General features: G+C 39.6%; 1 protein-coding gene across 3 annotated transcripts; it reads right to left on the bottom strand.

Moving 5' to 3' along the window:
* Nucleotides 1-1,562: 1,562 nt before the first annotated feature.
* Nucleotides 1,563-12,737, bottom strand: CWC15 (CWC15 spliceosome associated protein homolog). 3 transcript variants are annotated; one of them, XM_059413078.1, is made up of 7 exons: nt 12,648-12,737; nt 11,210-11,348; nt 10,526-10,638; nt 9,389-9,477; nt 8,116-8,229; nt 3,858-3,976; nt 1,563-2,442 (listed from the first exon to the last, which is right to left on the bottom strand). In XM_059413078.1, exons 2-7 carry the CDS (start codon nt 11,338-11,340, stop codon nt 2,313-2,315), a joined length of 696 nt encoding a protein of 231 aa, XP_059269061.1. In that variant the 5' UTR covers nt 11,341-11,348; nt 12,648-12,737; the 3' UTR covers nt 1,563-2,312. The 3 variants fall into 3 exon arrangements, with proteins under 3 accessions (XP_059269061.1, XP_059269053.1, XP_059269043.1); XM_059413070.1 differs by having other exon boundaries at nt 11,210-11,361; nt 12,318-12,675; XM_059413060.1 differs by having other exon boundaries at nt 12,318-12,673.
* Nucleotides 12,738-13,604: the final 867 nt, after the last annotated feature.

Here is a 13,604-nt window from a genome sequence, read left to right on the forward strand (position 1 = left end):
TGGTGCAGAAATCAAGGCTTGCAGAGGAAGTGGGGCAGATGAAATTGACAGAAGCAGATTTGGAGCTGGGCAAAAAAGATGCCTTTTTAAGTAGATAAACTTCAATTTCGCTTGAGTTTCTGGTAACTAGGTTTCTAATCCTAGCCACCAAGTGAAAGCAATCTTCATATCTATTGCCCAGCCCAAGCTCTGAGGGGTTAGGAAATCTCGATTCAAAATGAGACCATTATGATAGAACGAAACAACAGAATGTCTTACCCGACCCCTGCTATATGCTGGTATAAAGAACACATAAGACATCTCTACTATGTGCCTGCCAGATACATACACCTTACAGTATTACTCAGTTCCTACTAAACTCCATTATGATTATCTTATTCCTGTGGTTTGGTAGGTGAGCAAAGTCAGGGCAAAGTAACATGAAGAGGCAGTGACGCCTAGCAATTCAGAGGATGGGCTTTAGAATAGACAGTCGTGGGTTTGAAGCTGGACCCTACCCCCTTAAAGGTTTCTGACTTTGCTTTTAAGCTTCTTATGAACTTCAGTTTCTTTGTCTATAAATCAGGGAAAATAATGTCCACCTTTTACAGTGAGTGGTGAAATAATGGTGTACCTGTGTCAGGTAAGCAGTAAGCCTTTCAGATGCTGAAAAAGGAAAAGCTTCCTGGTTAATTGTGGCCACCTGTTTTCCTCAAGACTTTACCCAGAATCCCAAGAACTAGTTTTGGAAGTCTGTCACATCTGGAAGCACATTTTCATGGAATTTGGTCACTGGTACATGTCCCATCATGCATTAGCCTTGATCCGGACATTTGGCCCAAGTTTCAATTACCTTAACTTGGAAGCACCTAGGACGTCCTAACTATGCAACAGTGGTGCTATTTAGAAAATTGAAAAGGAATGTAGAGACACTTTATGAACTGTAAAGTTGGAGTGTAATTAAATAATTACTAATTTAGTAGACCTCACACCCAGCATGGAGTCCAACCCGGGGCTTAAACTCACGACCTTGGGATCAAGACCCGAGCTGAGATGGAGAGTCACAGGCTTAACCGACTGAGCCACTCATGTGCCCCAAGGAGATATTTAAAAAATAACATCCTAAATATTACTAAAGGCTGGTTGAAGTATTCAAAATTTTGTGTAAATGGATCAACTGGAAAAAATACAGAGCATGAATGTGGAGTCAAGACCCGGGCCTCATGTCCATCCAGCTTTACTCCTGACTCAGGCTCCACAGAACCTGTATCCCAGCTTCCACTGGGGAAATGTTGTAGCATATAAGCTCTTAAAGTGGGCTTGAAGAAACAACCACCGAAAAAACCATGTTCTTTTTGCTTGCAAAGTTTTATCTTTACCCTTATCAAGCTCAGTATCTATTACAAATGAGGGATCCTATGACTGAGTCTCTGTAAATGGTTCAATTTCTGGTCCTAATTTTTCTACCCAAGTGACACCCTCCAATCATGGTTCAGGCTTAGGAAAACCTCATTTCCCAGCTGCAGAGAGATGCTCCCACTTCCCACAAACATATCCTCCAAGACAACGAAAAACAAACAAACTCCTATTTCCAAAAGTTTTATTTCATGTATCATTCGATATTAAACTTTCCTAGGCTCTGCATCTCACGTTTGTCAGTTTGCAAACTCTTATTAAGAAGAAACACGGCAGTTGAGGATCCAGAATATAGGTTAAATGCCACATGCTTCCTAGCCATGCTTAAGGGGTGGTTTTGGGCCAAGAGAAAAAGAAAGGAGCACTTGCAGAAGTGAAGGATACACCACGTGTCCTCAGACACACACTCAGAGAGCAGAGAGGTTGATGACTCTCTTTCGTACAAACATGTGGGCCAAAATAGAATGCCCTTCATCCTCCATCACACTCTTAAAAAGACATGGTGAAGATACCACACGTTAGCTGACCTTAAATTAATGTCAAAGAAATGAGAGGAAGTTAACACACAAAAAAATATAATTCACAAAAGAAAATATGCAACGTTTTATAAGCTGTATACATTTCAACAAAAAAGTTGGGGACACAGATTTAGTTATTTCGATTTTTGAAAATATTTATTACAAGATTCCCTTTCCCATATTAAAAGGAAAACATAGGACTGGAGATATTCCGAGGAAACTAGGTTAAACCAATTCCCAAGTCCTCATCAAATAAGGTATCAATAAAGGACAGGTTATTTTGGAACTTAAAATTAGGGAAGCCTATACACAATTTAGATGGGGAAAGAGAAAAACAAAAGAAAAAGTGAGAATGATCATTTACATTTTACAGTCTTTAATTAAGCACATAAAACTGTACTATTTAATATATTTCTCCATGAACTTTTTGTGAAATTCAGATCGCAGCGTATCATTTACAAATCTTTTGTCTTTCTTCTGATCATCTACACCTTTTGCACAGTTCTTGAAAACAACATCATCATCCCACCTAAAGGGAAGAAAAAACAGAAGGCTTACATGTCTGATTCAGGAGATAAGAACAAGTGAATTGCAAAGCCTAGTCATTACCCAGAACGATGCTCAACATGTACTTTATCTGCAGCAGCAATTACACCCGAAAGAACAAAGTCATCCTTAATAGGTTGTAGCCGTGCTTTATTACAGCAGGAAGGGCAATTCTTATTTAGAACATAGAAACACTCTTATTACTTCTCCTGTATAAGGAACTTTGAGTCAAGAATAGGAATTCATAGGCTTAATTACATCAATATTTAACGTTTTCAGGTCTGAAACAAAGAGGCAACAGCCCAATTAGCATAGATACTTCTAGATGATAATAACTGACCACGTTACTATAGTTTAGATTGCATGGTTTTAAGGCTTTTTTTTTTTTTTAAAGATTTTATTTATTTATTTGACAGAGAGAAATCACAAGTAGACGGAGAGGCAGGCAGAGAGAGAGAGAGAGGGAAGCAGGCTCCCTGCTGAGCAGAGAGTCCGATGTGGGACTCGATCTCAGGACCCTGAGATCATGACCTGAGCTGAAGGCAGTGGCTTAACCCACTGAGCCATCCAGGTGCCCTGGTTTTAAGGCTTTTATACTCTCTCATCAGTTGCCATTTAGTAATCATCCACTGTAGTATTTACATTCTATGGCAACAAAGGAGAAGAAAGTACTGGGGTATAATCATTACGGTTCATAGTCTGGCCCAGATCTCCGTTTCAGTCTAGAGGAAAGACTGCACTGGGTGACCCCTCACAGGAGTGACAGAGTATAAGGAAGCATAGCTTTCTTCTTTTTAAAGATAATTTATTTATTTGACACAGAGAGAGAGAGAGAGAGAGAGAGAAAGATCACAAGTAGGCAGAGAGGCAGGCAGAGAGAGAGGGAGAAGCAGGATCCCCGCTGAGCAGAGAGCCTGATTCGGGGCTTGATCGCAGGACCCTGAGATCATGACCTGAGCCGAGGGCAGAGACTTAACCCACTGAGCCACCCAGGCACGCCCACAGCTTTCTTCTTTATGATGAAGCTGGCTGTGTATTTTTACTACATTAGTCACGAGTATACTATATGTGGAGTCCTCTGTGTCTGTCTAGTGCGTCTCTGAATGTGAAGGGTGATCTTGGGGACTCGTCAAACGTACATCTAAATGTAAGCTTCGGAGAGCCAAAGGTTCAATGCACTGCTCTACCCCTAGTGCTTAAGAACAGTACCTGGTACACAGCTGTTATAAATATCTACCGAAAATAAGTACATTTTCCTTCATTCTCCTTCTTCATTATTCCCGTTATCTGATGGAGAAGAGTATCAGCGAAAAGGGGACTTTCAGAGGCCTTACATACTATAGTTTAGTATGAAACGCACAGTCTGCAATATATATCCAACTCGTTAGTGTAAAGTACCTTCTTTTAACTTTGAAGTTGGCCTGAGGCTGGGATGGGCCAGTGAGATTAAGGAGAGGGTTTCCACTCAAAATGTTTTCCATACGTATTCTTTCTTCTTCAGCTTTCTGTTCTTGTTCCTGTCAATGACAGAGGAGGACTCATTTACTTACATTAATTCTGGGGTCAATCTTTGTACATAACCCTTGTGGTTTTTTTTTTTGTTTGTTTGTTTGTTTTTTTAAGATTTTATTTATTTATTTGAGAGAGAGACAGTGAGAGAGAGCATGAGTGAGAAGAAGGTCAGAGGGAGAAGCAGACTCCCCGTGGAGCTGGGAGCCTGATGCGGGACTCGATCCCGTGTCCCCATAACCCTTGTTTTAAAAGACTGAGGATTTTATGGGACGTCTGGGTGGCTCAGTTGGTTAAGCAGCTGCCTTCAGCTCAGGTCATGATCCCAGCGTCCTGGGATCAAGTCCCACATCAGGCTCCTTGCTCCGCAGGGAGCGTGCTTCTCCCTCTGACTCTGCCTTCCACTCTGTCTGCCTGTGCTTGCTCTCGCTTGCTCTCTAACAAATAAATAAATAAAATCTTTAAAAAAAAAAAAAAAAAAGACTGAGGATTTTATGAGGGAGAGAGAATGAGCATCAAGGTAGGCGTTTGTTTGTTTTAAGATATAAGATATACCAAAGAAGTCTCACCTATCAAAATAATTTGTTCTTATTACAAATACTTCATGCTTGTCATCATACATTCATTAGTCTAACTTAGAAGTTCTATGAATGCATATTTAAATCTATTTTCTTTCTTAAAGTACATGTAAAATTAATTGCCCATTTTAAGAGTACATCAATAAATATATTCTACTAATGAGACTATATTAAACACCAAAGAAACATTTAGCAAAGCTATTACTTGATTTTTAAAGATGACCTATATAGAACTATGATTAGAAGTAATTTTATCTTGAATTATTAACAATGTAAATTTGAAGCTCCAGGACTAGTGACAATTTATTATTGGCCAAGAAGTAGCTCCTAAGATAAACATAATGTAACATACATTCCATTAACATGCATTTCTACTAACTGACCCTAGACCTATCCATTTTGTTATGATTTGTTGTTACTAACTTTCCATTTTTATGTCATTCATCCTTCATCAGTTACAAGCTTGTCTTTCTTCACTTTTAATTTAGCTTTAAACTCAAATCACCCTCAGCTTCATTCTTAGAAATAAAAAAATGTCTGGAATTCTTAGCCATCAACTGCTAGATCTACCTGTTAATGCTATCTTAAAACAAAAATAAATTCCATTTTATTGTAGTTGAGGAAGGACAAAAATTGACGACTTAATAAAGAGACTTTCAATTTAAAATAACCTAACAGTGGCACCTCAGTGGCTCAGTCAGTTAAGCAGCCAACTCCTGACTTTGGCTCAGGTCATGATCTCAGAGTTGTGAGATCAAGCCCCACATCAGGCTCCACCCTCAGCATGGCGTTTGCTTTGGATTCTCTCCCTCTCCCCCTGACTCTCTCCCTCACCCTGCTCATACTCTCTCTCTGAAATAAATAAATCTTAAAATAAATAAATAAAATGAACCTAAGAAAGTTTTAGACCACTTGGAAAAATAACCCAATTTTCCATATAATTAATGATATTTTAATATCCAAATGTGAATAACAGATTTCATTTATTTTTCTTATTTTTTTCTGAACCCCAGGTAACTCTTCTTCTTCTTCTTTTTTTAAAGATTTAATTATTTATTTATTTGAGTGACAGAGATTACCAGTAGGCAGACAGAGAAAGAGGAGGAAGCAGGCTCCCTGCTGGGCAGACAGCCCGACGCAGGGCTTGATCCCAGGACCCTGGGATCATGACTGAGCCGAAGACAGAGGCTTTAACCCACTGAGCCACCCAGGCGCCCCAACAGATTTCATTTTTAAGAGACCAAATAATTGGGATGGGAGAAGATGCAATACTCAGGGAAATTCCTTTGACGTCACCGTTCAGATCTTAAGCAAACAAAATCAGGAATATCCACTATAGATTAAGAATAGATAGCTTTCTAAAAACTATGTATTTTTAACAATTTATATTGATGTTGAAAGTGAAAAGACATTTCTCTGAGATGCTAGAAAAATAAAAGCTCAAATATACAATGTATCCAACTTATAATAATAACATGTGATGTAATAAAGTTCTGGCCATTTTATATTTGCAATATATTTCCTTTAGAATGCTGGCTGCCTACCACACACAGCCCTGGAAAAAAAGGTGCCAACTCTTTCCATATTCAAGTACCAGGCACATTATGGTTCACAAATATAGGCTAATAATCAGCCTGCAGATCAAATCCAAACCACCCCATTTCTGTTAATTATGTTTTACTGGAACAGACAGTCATACTCCTTCATTTCTATATTGTCTACAGCTATTTCCATGCAACAGCGAGCAGAGCTGACGAGCTGCATGAGAGACAGCACGCTTTGCAAGCCTGACATATCCTGAAATATTTGCCATCTGGGCCTTTACAGAAAGCTTCGTAGCCCCTGACATAGGCTGACTGGTTCGAAAATATTTTGTGACACCTCGAGACTTAGCTACCAGAAAAGCAGACGGACAATAGGAATAAAAGCAAAACTGTCTTTCAATCCCTGGAAACACCAACGTGTTTTTGTACAAAGAGAGTAGAGGAATCTTACAAAATTCCAAGACCTTCTGTCTGAAATGCTTATTCTTCCTAAGGGTCAACCAAATGCACTTGAACTGCCTGTCTCTTTATGTATCCAGAACCGTTAGGCAAGCCAAAAGAATCAGGAATAGAACAACTGCCCTCTAGTGGTATACAAGTGATATTAGAAAAGTCTTAGAATTCTTTGATTTTTAAAAATTAGATGAAGACAATTAGAAGGTATTATGGAAATTATGCTATCCTATGCCAAACTTTGATGGGAATTATATTTAAAATATCCTTCTTCCAATTTGAATTCCGGCAATCTTCAACTTCCTGAGACTCCTCACATGAACCCGTGTCAGTGGGCTCCCCCTCTTTAAACAGAACAATTCTTGGTTCAAATGAAAACTTAAAAACAGAAGCTCATTAAAAAAAAAAGATGAGCTGTTCTGTTTGAAAGTGGACAGACATCTCCATCTGAATGTTTCATAATGTGTCAAATTCAACATGTTCCAAACAGAGCTCATCATCCCTTCTCTCTCCATCTAAACATAGGCATCCTTCTGCCATCCCCCCCATTAGTGAATGTCAGCTGGAAACTAGGGGTCATCTTTGCTGTCACATCTAATCAGTCACTTTATCTGGTCAATTTTACCTCTCGGACAGCTCTATCAGCCACTATTTACTTCTCTCAATTCCAATTCCTTTTATGCAAAATTACCTTAATTGCATGTGAGGATTGTTGGAACATCTTTCTCAATCAGTTCTCCCAATCCAACCTCCATACTTCTGCCAGAGTAATCTTTCTAAAATGCATATCCAAGTAGATGACTATTAAATTTATTACTCCTATGTTTCTGTATTACTGAAACATTTCCTAATAAAAACAAAGTAATAAAATGCATATCCAGTCTTACCATACTCCTGCTGAAACCAACTAGCTCTTCTTGGCCTTCAAGAGAGAGTCCTAACTTCTTTAGCATGGGCTTATGAACCTCTATTGTTCTGACCTGCTCTTGCTCACCTGTTTCATCTCTTTTTGTTATGACTACGACAAATTCATCTAAAGTTTAAAGGTATGTACTATGGATCCTATGTAATTCTTTTTGAGATAGACATTCTTTTCTTTCATTGTATAAACAGAGATTAATTAGGTAAACTGCCCTAAGTTATAGAAAATCTATTGACAGACGGAACAAAAAAATGCCTGGAAAGAAGGCTGGAAGCAGAAGACAAAGACATAAGATGGCCTCATTATATCCATGGGTTCTTTGCAGACCATGATTATATCGAATCCATCTTTAATTCTTCTGACACTTAATGGACAACGATTAAACGTCTGTTGAACAAATGAACAAGTGAATGAAAAACAAACTGATGAACAGTATGAAGCATGCCTGAACTATTTGGAAATAATTTCTAACAGAGCCAGGAAAACTAGGATGTTGCAAAAAAAAATAAGACTTCTAGATCTATAGGTGCTCTAGTATCTAGACATGGCAAGGGCAATTTCTAATGTAAGATGTTATTACTTAAATTAAAAAATATTCGTAGTTTAGAATGAAAGAGAAAGTGCAAATAATGTAATATTCTGATTTTTACCTTCCTGGCCTGCTCTTCAGCTCTTTCTTTTTTAATTTTTTCTAGTTCTGCAAGAAGAGCTGCAGTATCATCATCATCACTCTCCTCCTCAAAATCTTCATCTTCGTCTTCCTCCTAAAAAAGTAATGATGACAGCCCATGAGAAAATACACATTATTCCTTATTTTTCCCATAAAAATTACACTCATCACATCTTTGGGGAAAGATTAATCTTCCTATATGGAAATATAAATGCACCTAAATATGATTAAAGTCAACCATCAACCAAAACATAAAATGAAACCATACAAACAAGCTTACAGAATTCTTACTAAAATGTCCCTGAGATGCTAGAGATTGTAACAGCAAAAGTGTAACAAAGTATTCTTCAAATTTACATGGTCAAAGGGGATTTACATATGAAAATATTTCTAAAATCAGACATGGAACACTTTACATTGATACATATAGTACAGACATAGATGGTGTATCATCCTGAGAGTCAAGCAATTTTACTAGCTCAAAAAAAAAAAAAAACTTTTAAGCAAGGAAGTAAGGATAATCAAAAGTACAAAAAGTGGTGCTACCTTCTCAGAATAATTTCAAACAATTATTAAATCCCATTTAAAACTGGGTTTCCTTTAATTACTGCGTTAATTATTTAATTCAATCTGTCAACTCTGGAATTAATTGCTGATACATGTACTTAGATGCATCCAATAAAAGGCCAGTCATGTTTTCCCACTCTATGTACAAAACTGCAAACTATAGAATTTAATGGTAATTGAAGCACTAATTCTAAAAGAACTTCCACTTAGATCACTTCCCTTCCTAAGCAGAGGGAGCCAGTAAGTTGCACTGAGTTGCACACCTAGAGGGGGGACCTTTGGTATCTAATGTGGAAAGGTCTCTGAGTTCGACTCTTGGGGGTGCTATTACTAATAAGAGACCCTAGAATAAAGAATGCCATCTGGAGGTAGAGAACATGGTCAACTTCCAGGGTTTAGTATGGGGAATTATTTTGGGGAGAAGCTTTTCCTTTAATAGATCACTTTTTAATGTGGTTGTCCAGAGATCAAACTTTCTCTTAAAGTTTAATTACTGTTATGATGAATAATACTTTTTCTTTAAAAATCAACCATAAAGCTTAGTATTAAAGTCAGGACTACATTTGAATAACAGTAAGTAAAAATAAATACATGCCACTTCTTAAAGTCAAATAATAAAACAAGCATTTCAGAAAACATAATAAATGAATTACTATGTGGAGATCAACAGAGGAAGTAAAACATACATCCGTTAGAGGATCATCTGCATCAAGGTTGGCAGCAGGAATCTGGTCTAATCGAGGTTTCTTTGATACTGAAGAGGAGGTTGTATGTTCTGGGGGAAAACAAGTATCACTTAGCTTACTAAAATAAATATTGTGTTTTTTGTAACATTTTAGGGACCTGTGGGAACAAATAGCTTAGATTATAACCAAGACAACACAGAAAGGAACCACAGTGCCTGACATGTGCCCTTGGTCAACATTTGTTGAATGAATTAATGAAAGTATTGATTTTAATGTGGGAACCATTGCCTCTCTGAGGAAATATAGGAGAAGAGTTTACATATCCTGAAAATATAAAAAAGATACTATAACTTATGCCTCTAGATGTGTTCCAAAAGCCAGTGACAAATATAGGAGACCCTCTGAGACAGAAAACACAGGGTCTCAACAAGTCCGGTCGCTGTAAACAGTCAAAACCTTTAGAGGTACTTGGGTGGCTCAGTCAGTTAAGCGTCTGCTATTGATTCTGGGTTAGGTCATGATCTCAGGGTCCTGGGATCAAGACCCACAGAGCAGCATCAGGCCTCCCGCTGGGTGTGGGTCTGCTTGAGATTCTCCCTCTGCTCTCTGTCCCTCCCCCTGCTCACATGTGCATACGCGCTCATGCTCTCAAATAAATAAATCAATCTTAAAAACAAAACAAAACAAAACAAAAAATTTTATGTAAACTGAAACAACAGCTGCCAGCTATCCCCAAATCATCCTGTTCTTTCTACTATAGCAGCACACAGAGATGGAACTGGAATCAACCTTGTTATCACTTCTAATCTAATCAATTAACAAAGTGTTAACAATATCTTAAAGCAAATAATACTTAAAATTTACACCAACATTTTATTTTTTTTATTTTTTAAAGATTTTATTTATTTGACGGAGATCACAAGTAGGCAGAGCCCAATGTGGGACTCAATCCCATGACCCTGAGATCGTGACCTGAGCCTAAGGCAGAGGCTTAATCCACTGAGCCACCCAGGCACCCCTACACCAACATTTTAAAGCAAGCAAACAAAAATTGTAATCAGTTCCGATTAGTAAATAAAAGAAAAACTGTTTTCAACATAATTTCCTGAGACAAATGTGTGGGGGCAGTGCTGGTACCTCGTGTTGGACGATCTCTATTTTTTTCTCTTGCAGCAGCTCGCTCTCTCTCTTCCAGCTCTCTCCTGAAGTCACGGTTGCGAACCTCTTCAGGAGCATCCTGAGTAGTTTGTCTAAAGTAGAAACAAATAAGCAAAAATGTTACTAAGAAAACACATGGCTGTAGCAATGGAAGACAATTCACAAAAAGTGACTCTGTTCTTTAGTCCCTCAAGTTTCAAGGTACTAAACAAGCCCATTCCCCTAACAGGAAGGTTATAACAGGCATCCTTGTAATGTTTCCAATATTTGAGATAACCCAAACTAGGTCACATTATTTTCCCATAAGGCTGCAGATTAATTCAAAATGTCTTTATTTTTTATTAGTGTATCAGCTCAGGGCTCATTACTGTGACAGTTTTAATCTCATATTGACTAGTGTTGACAGTGCACTGGCCCTCTGAGGTCATTGTTATTGTGCCATATACATATGGAAATTTCCAGTTAACAGGACTGTCTGCATAAGTAATATACAATAATTTTTATAAAAAGCATAATTTTAATGTCAAACACTCTACTGCATTCTACTCCTAAGAAAATAGATAATTTAGGTGAAACACCCCAAACACGCTACAATGCCATGAGCATGTCATTTAATAGATTTAGTCTTGTCTTCTGAACAAGAGAATAAAAAGTCTTCATTACCTATATTTTATCTTTGTATGAGAAGGTAGGTCTCTACTCGAATATTGCTTTGAGAGTTGGCTCAAATCACCTTCTCCTTTTCCTCTCCCACCTCTCGCAGGTTCAAACGTTGGCCTAGCTGCTGTTGTCATCTTTTATGCTTTAAAGGAAAACTGTATCAAGTTATTTCCAAAATGAAAAACCCTCATTTCATAAAGTACTAATAAATATTCATCCTTGTGAAATAATTCCCAAAACTCATTCCCCCCAAATTACTTAAATAATCTCAAACGAAAGTACTGAAGAAAACAAATAACGACGCTCAAGGTACAGAAAGAACACAGCTTTGTAGGCAGCTCTTATCTAATGCAAAACCTTCTCTCATGAAGATCTGAGTTTGTGTTCCTGTTCTTCTGTCTCTGTGGCCCTGGGCAAGTGATCGAGATTAAGTTTCTCTGGAAGGGGCAATGTCCCTCACAGGATTATTATGAGAATGGAAATGCCAAAGCCATGTTAAAATTTGGTACTGCCACGATTGGGTTTTTGAAAAATTCTCAACCCTACTCCTCCAGACGTCTCAAGGTTTGCATTTTATCTAAACCTCATACAAGAGAAAACAGGCTAGTAACTACAAAAACAAAAGTTGTTTTAAAGTCACTGACAAATACTGAGTGTCCTGGAGAAAACTGTGCTAAACTTTAATGACACTTACATGTGCAAAAATTCCCCCCAAACCCTTCGTTCGTCCAATTTTCTTCTATAGCAACCACTATACTATAAATCGGATCTTTTGTAGGTTATAATGCTCAAGACAGGAAACTCACCCCCCAAAGGATTCTGATAAGCAAAACTCAGGGACCTATTCCTTACGTTATTTTGGATCTGGGGCTGCCAGGCCCAGTGCCTAGCAGATGTGGCGACTTAAGTCCCGTTAAGCGCCCAAACGGTGAGCGTGCAGGGACGTTGGGGAACCCCTACACTTCTCTGGATTTTTTAAAAAGGGAAAAAAGGGGGTCTCTATGCAGAGGGAGAAACTGCGTTTCCTGCCGCTGGGGGCGCCGCCGCCCTCCCACACACTCCCGGGTTTTTATCACTCCCGCCTCCCGGGGGCTCGCCTTCGGGCTGTTACCAGAAATTCGCTGACTCTTCACCCAAAGGCCCGACTCGTAAGGGGCTCGGGGGATGGAGGCGTGTGGACGCTGTTTAGCGCCGTCCGCAAAGCTGCCCTCGCGCTCCGCGCTCCGCGGCCGGCCGGAGACTCGCTGGGCTCTACCACCGCCCGCTGCTCCGGGGCTTCCACCGCCCGCGCCCGGTTCTCTGTTGCCGACTCCGACCCCAACCTCCCGTCCCCGCCCCACTCGGACGAGAGAATCAATCTGCCACCCTCCTGCCGCTCACGTCGGCCGAGGTCTAAGGCGACAGCCTCCGGAAATCAGACAGACACCATTACGACTCATACCTCCCAGAAGCCTCTGCGTCCAGGGCCAGGGCCCAAGACCCGGAAGCAAATCCCAAGCTCTTTCGCCGCACTTCAGAGGCAGAGACGGAGACCAATGGGCAGCAGGCAAAGTGGAAGTCGGCGTGACGACAACAAGGGGCGGGGCCGAAACGGCCCAGGGGGCGGGCATTTGAAATAAGTGCTTTAGAGTAGACCCTAAACATCATTTTATACCTTCAGGAACCAATTACTTAATGTGTCTTCCGTTTTTCCCTTCCCCGACCCCCTCCCAGACTCCTTCATTCCGGTGCTGCGTGGACGGAAAGCCCCGGGTAGCCCACACCGGGTTCCCGGCTAGCGAGCGAGAGCGTAGAGAAGGATTACACCAAACTGTGTAAATCCTACGGCTCCTGCTTCCTCTCTCCTGACCTAGACCTAACAAGCCTAGAGAGCTGGGCTACGGAAAAACTAGTGTTTTCATTTAATTGGATATGAAGAAAGAACTAATATGTACGGGGGCAACCACGATCTTTACAAAGGTACCATTCCTGCAAAAATATTAGTCCTCAAAGCAAAGGTTGTATTCGTATTGTTTGTTAAATTTTCTATTTTTTAAAAAGCCTAAGTTCTAGTGGGAGGGGAGATGTCACTATTTAGAGATTCATTTATTAACCCGATGATGAGCGTTTAGAACGCTGGGCCCAACTGCCAGAAGCACGAGCTGCAGTTATGACAAGATGGCTACTCAAGCGTTAGGTGAACTTTTAATAAGACAACGAACAGCGGGGAAAGAAATCACCGGTCATCCTTCCTCGCTTTCCCAAAAAGCACTGGGAGCACGGCTCTTGTTTGTTTAGTCCATCTCCTTATCTCATGGTTTTTGACCACAGTAGATGCTCAATAAATATTTATTAAACAAATGAAAATTCAGCTCTTCCAACTTGGTTTCAAATGTAAAGAGCTCATAAAATTGAATTA

This window comes from Mustela nigripes, chromosome 1 (genome assembly GCF_022355385.1).
Source record: "Mustela nigripes isolate SB6536 chromosome 1, MUSNIG.SB6536, whole genome shotgun sequence".
NCBI classification, from domain to species: domain Eukaryota; kingdom Metazoa; phylum Chordata; class Mammalia; order Carnivora; family Mustelidae; genus Mustela; species Mustela nigripes.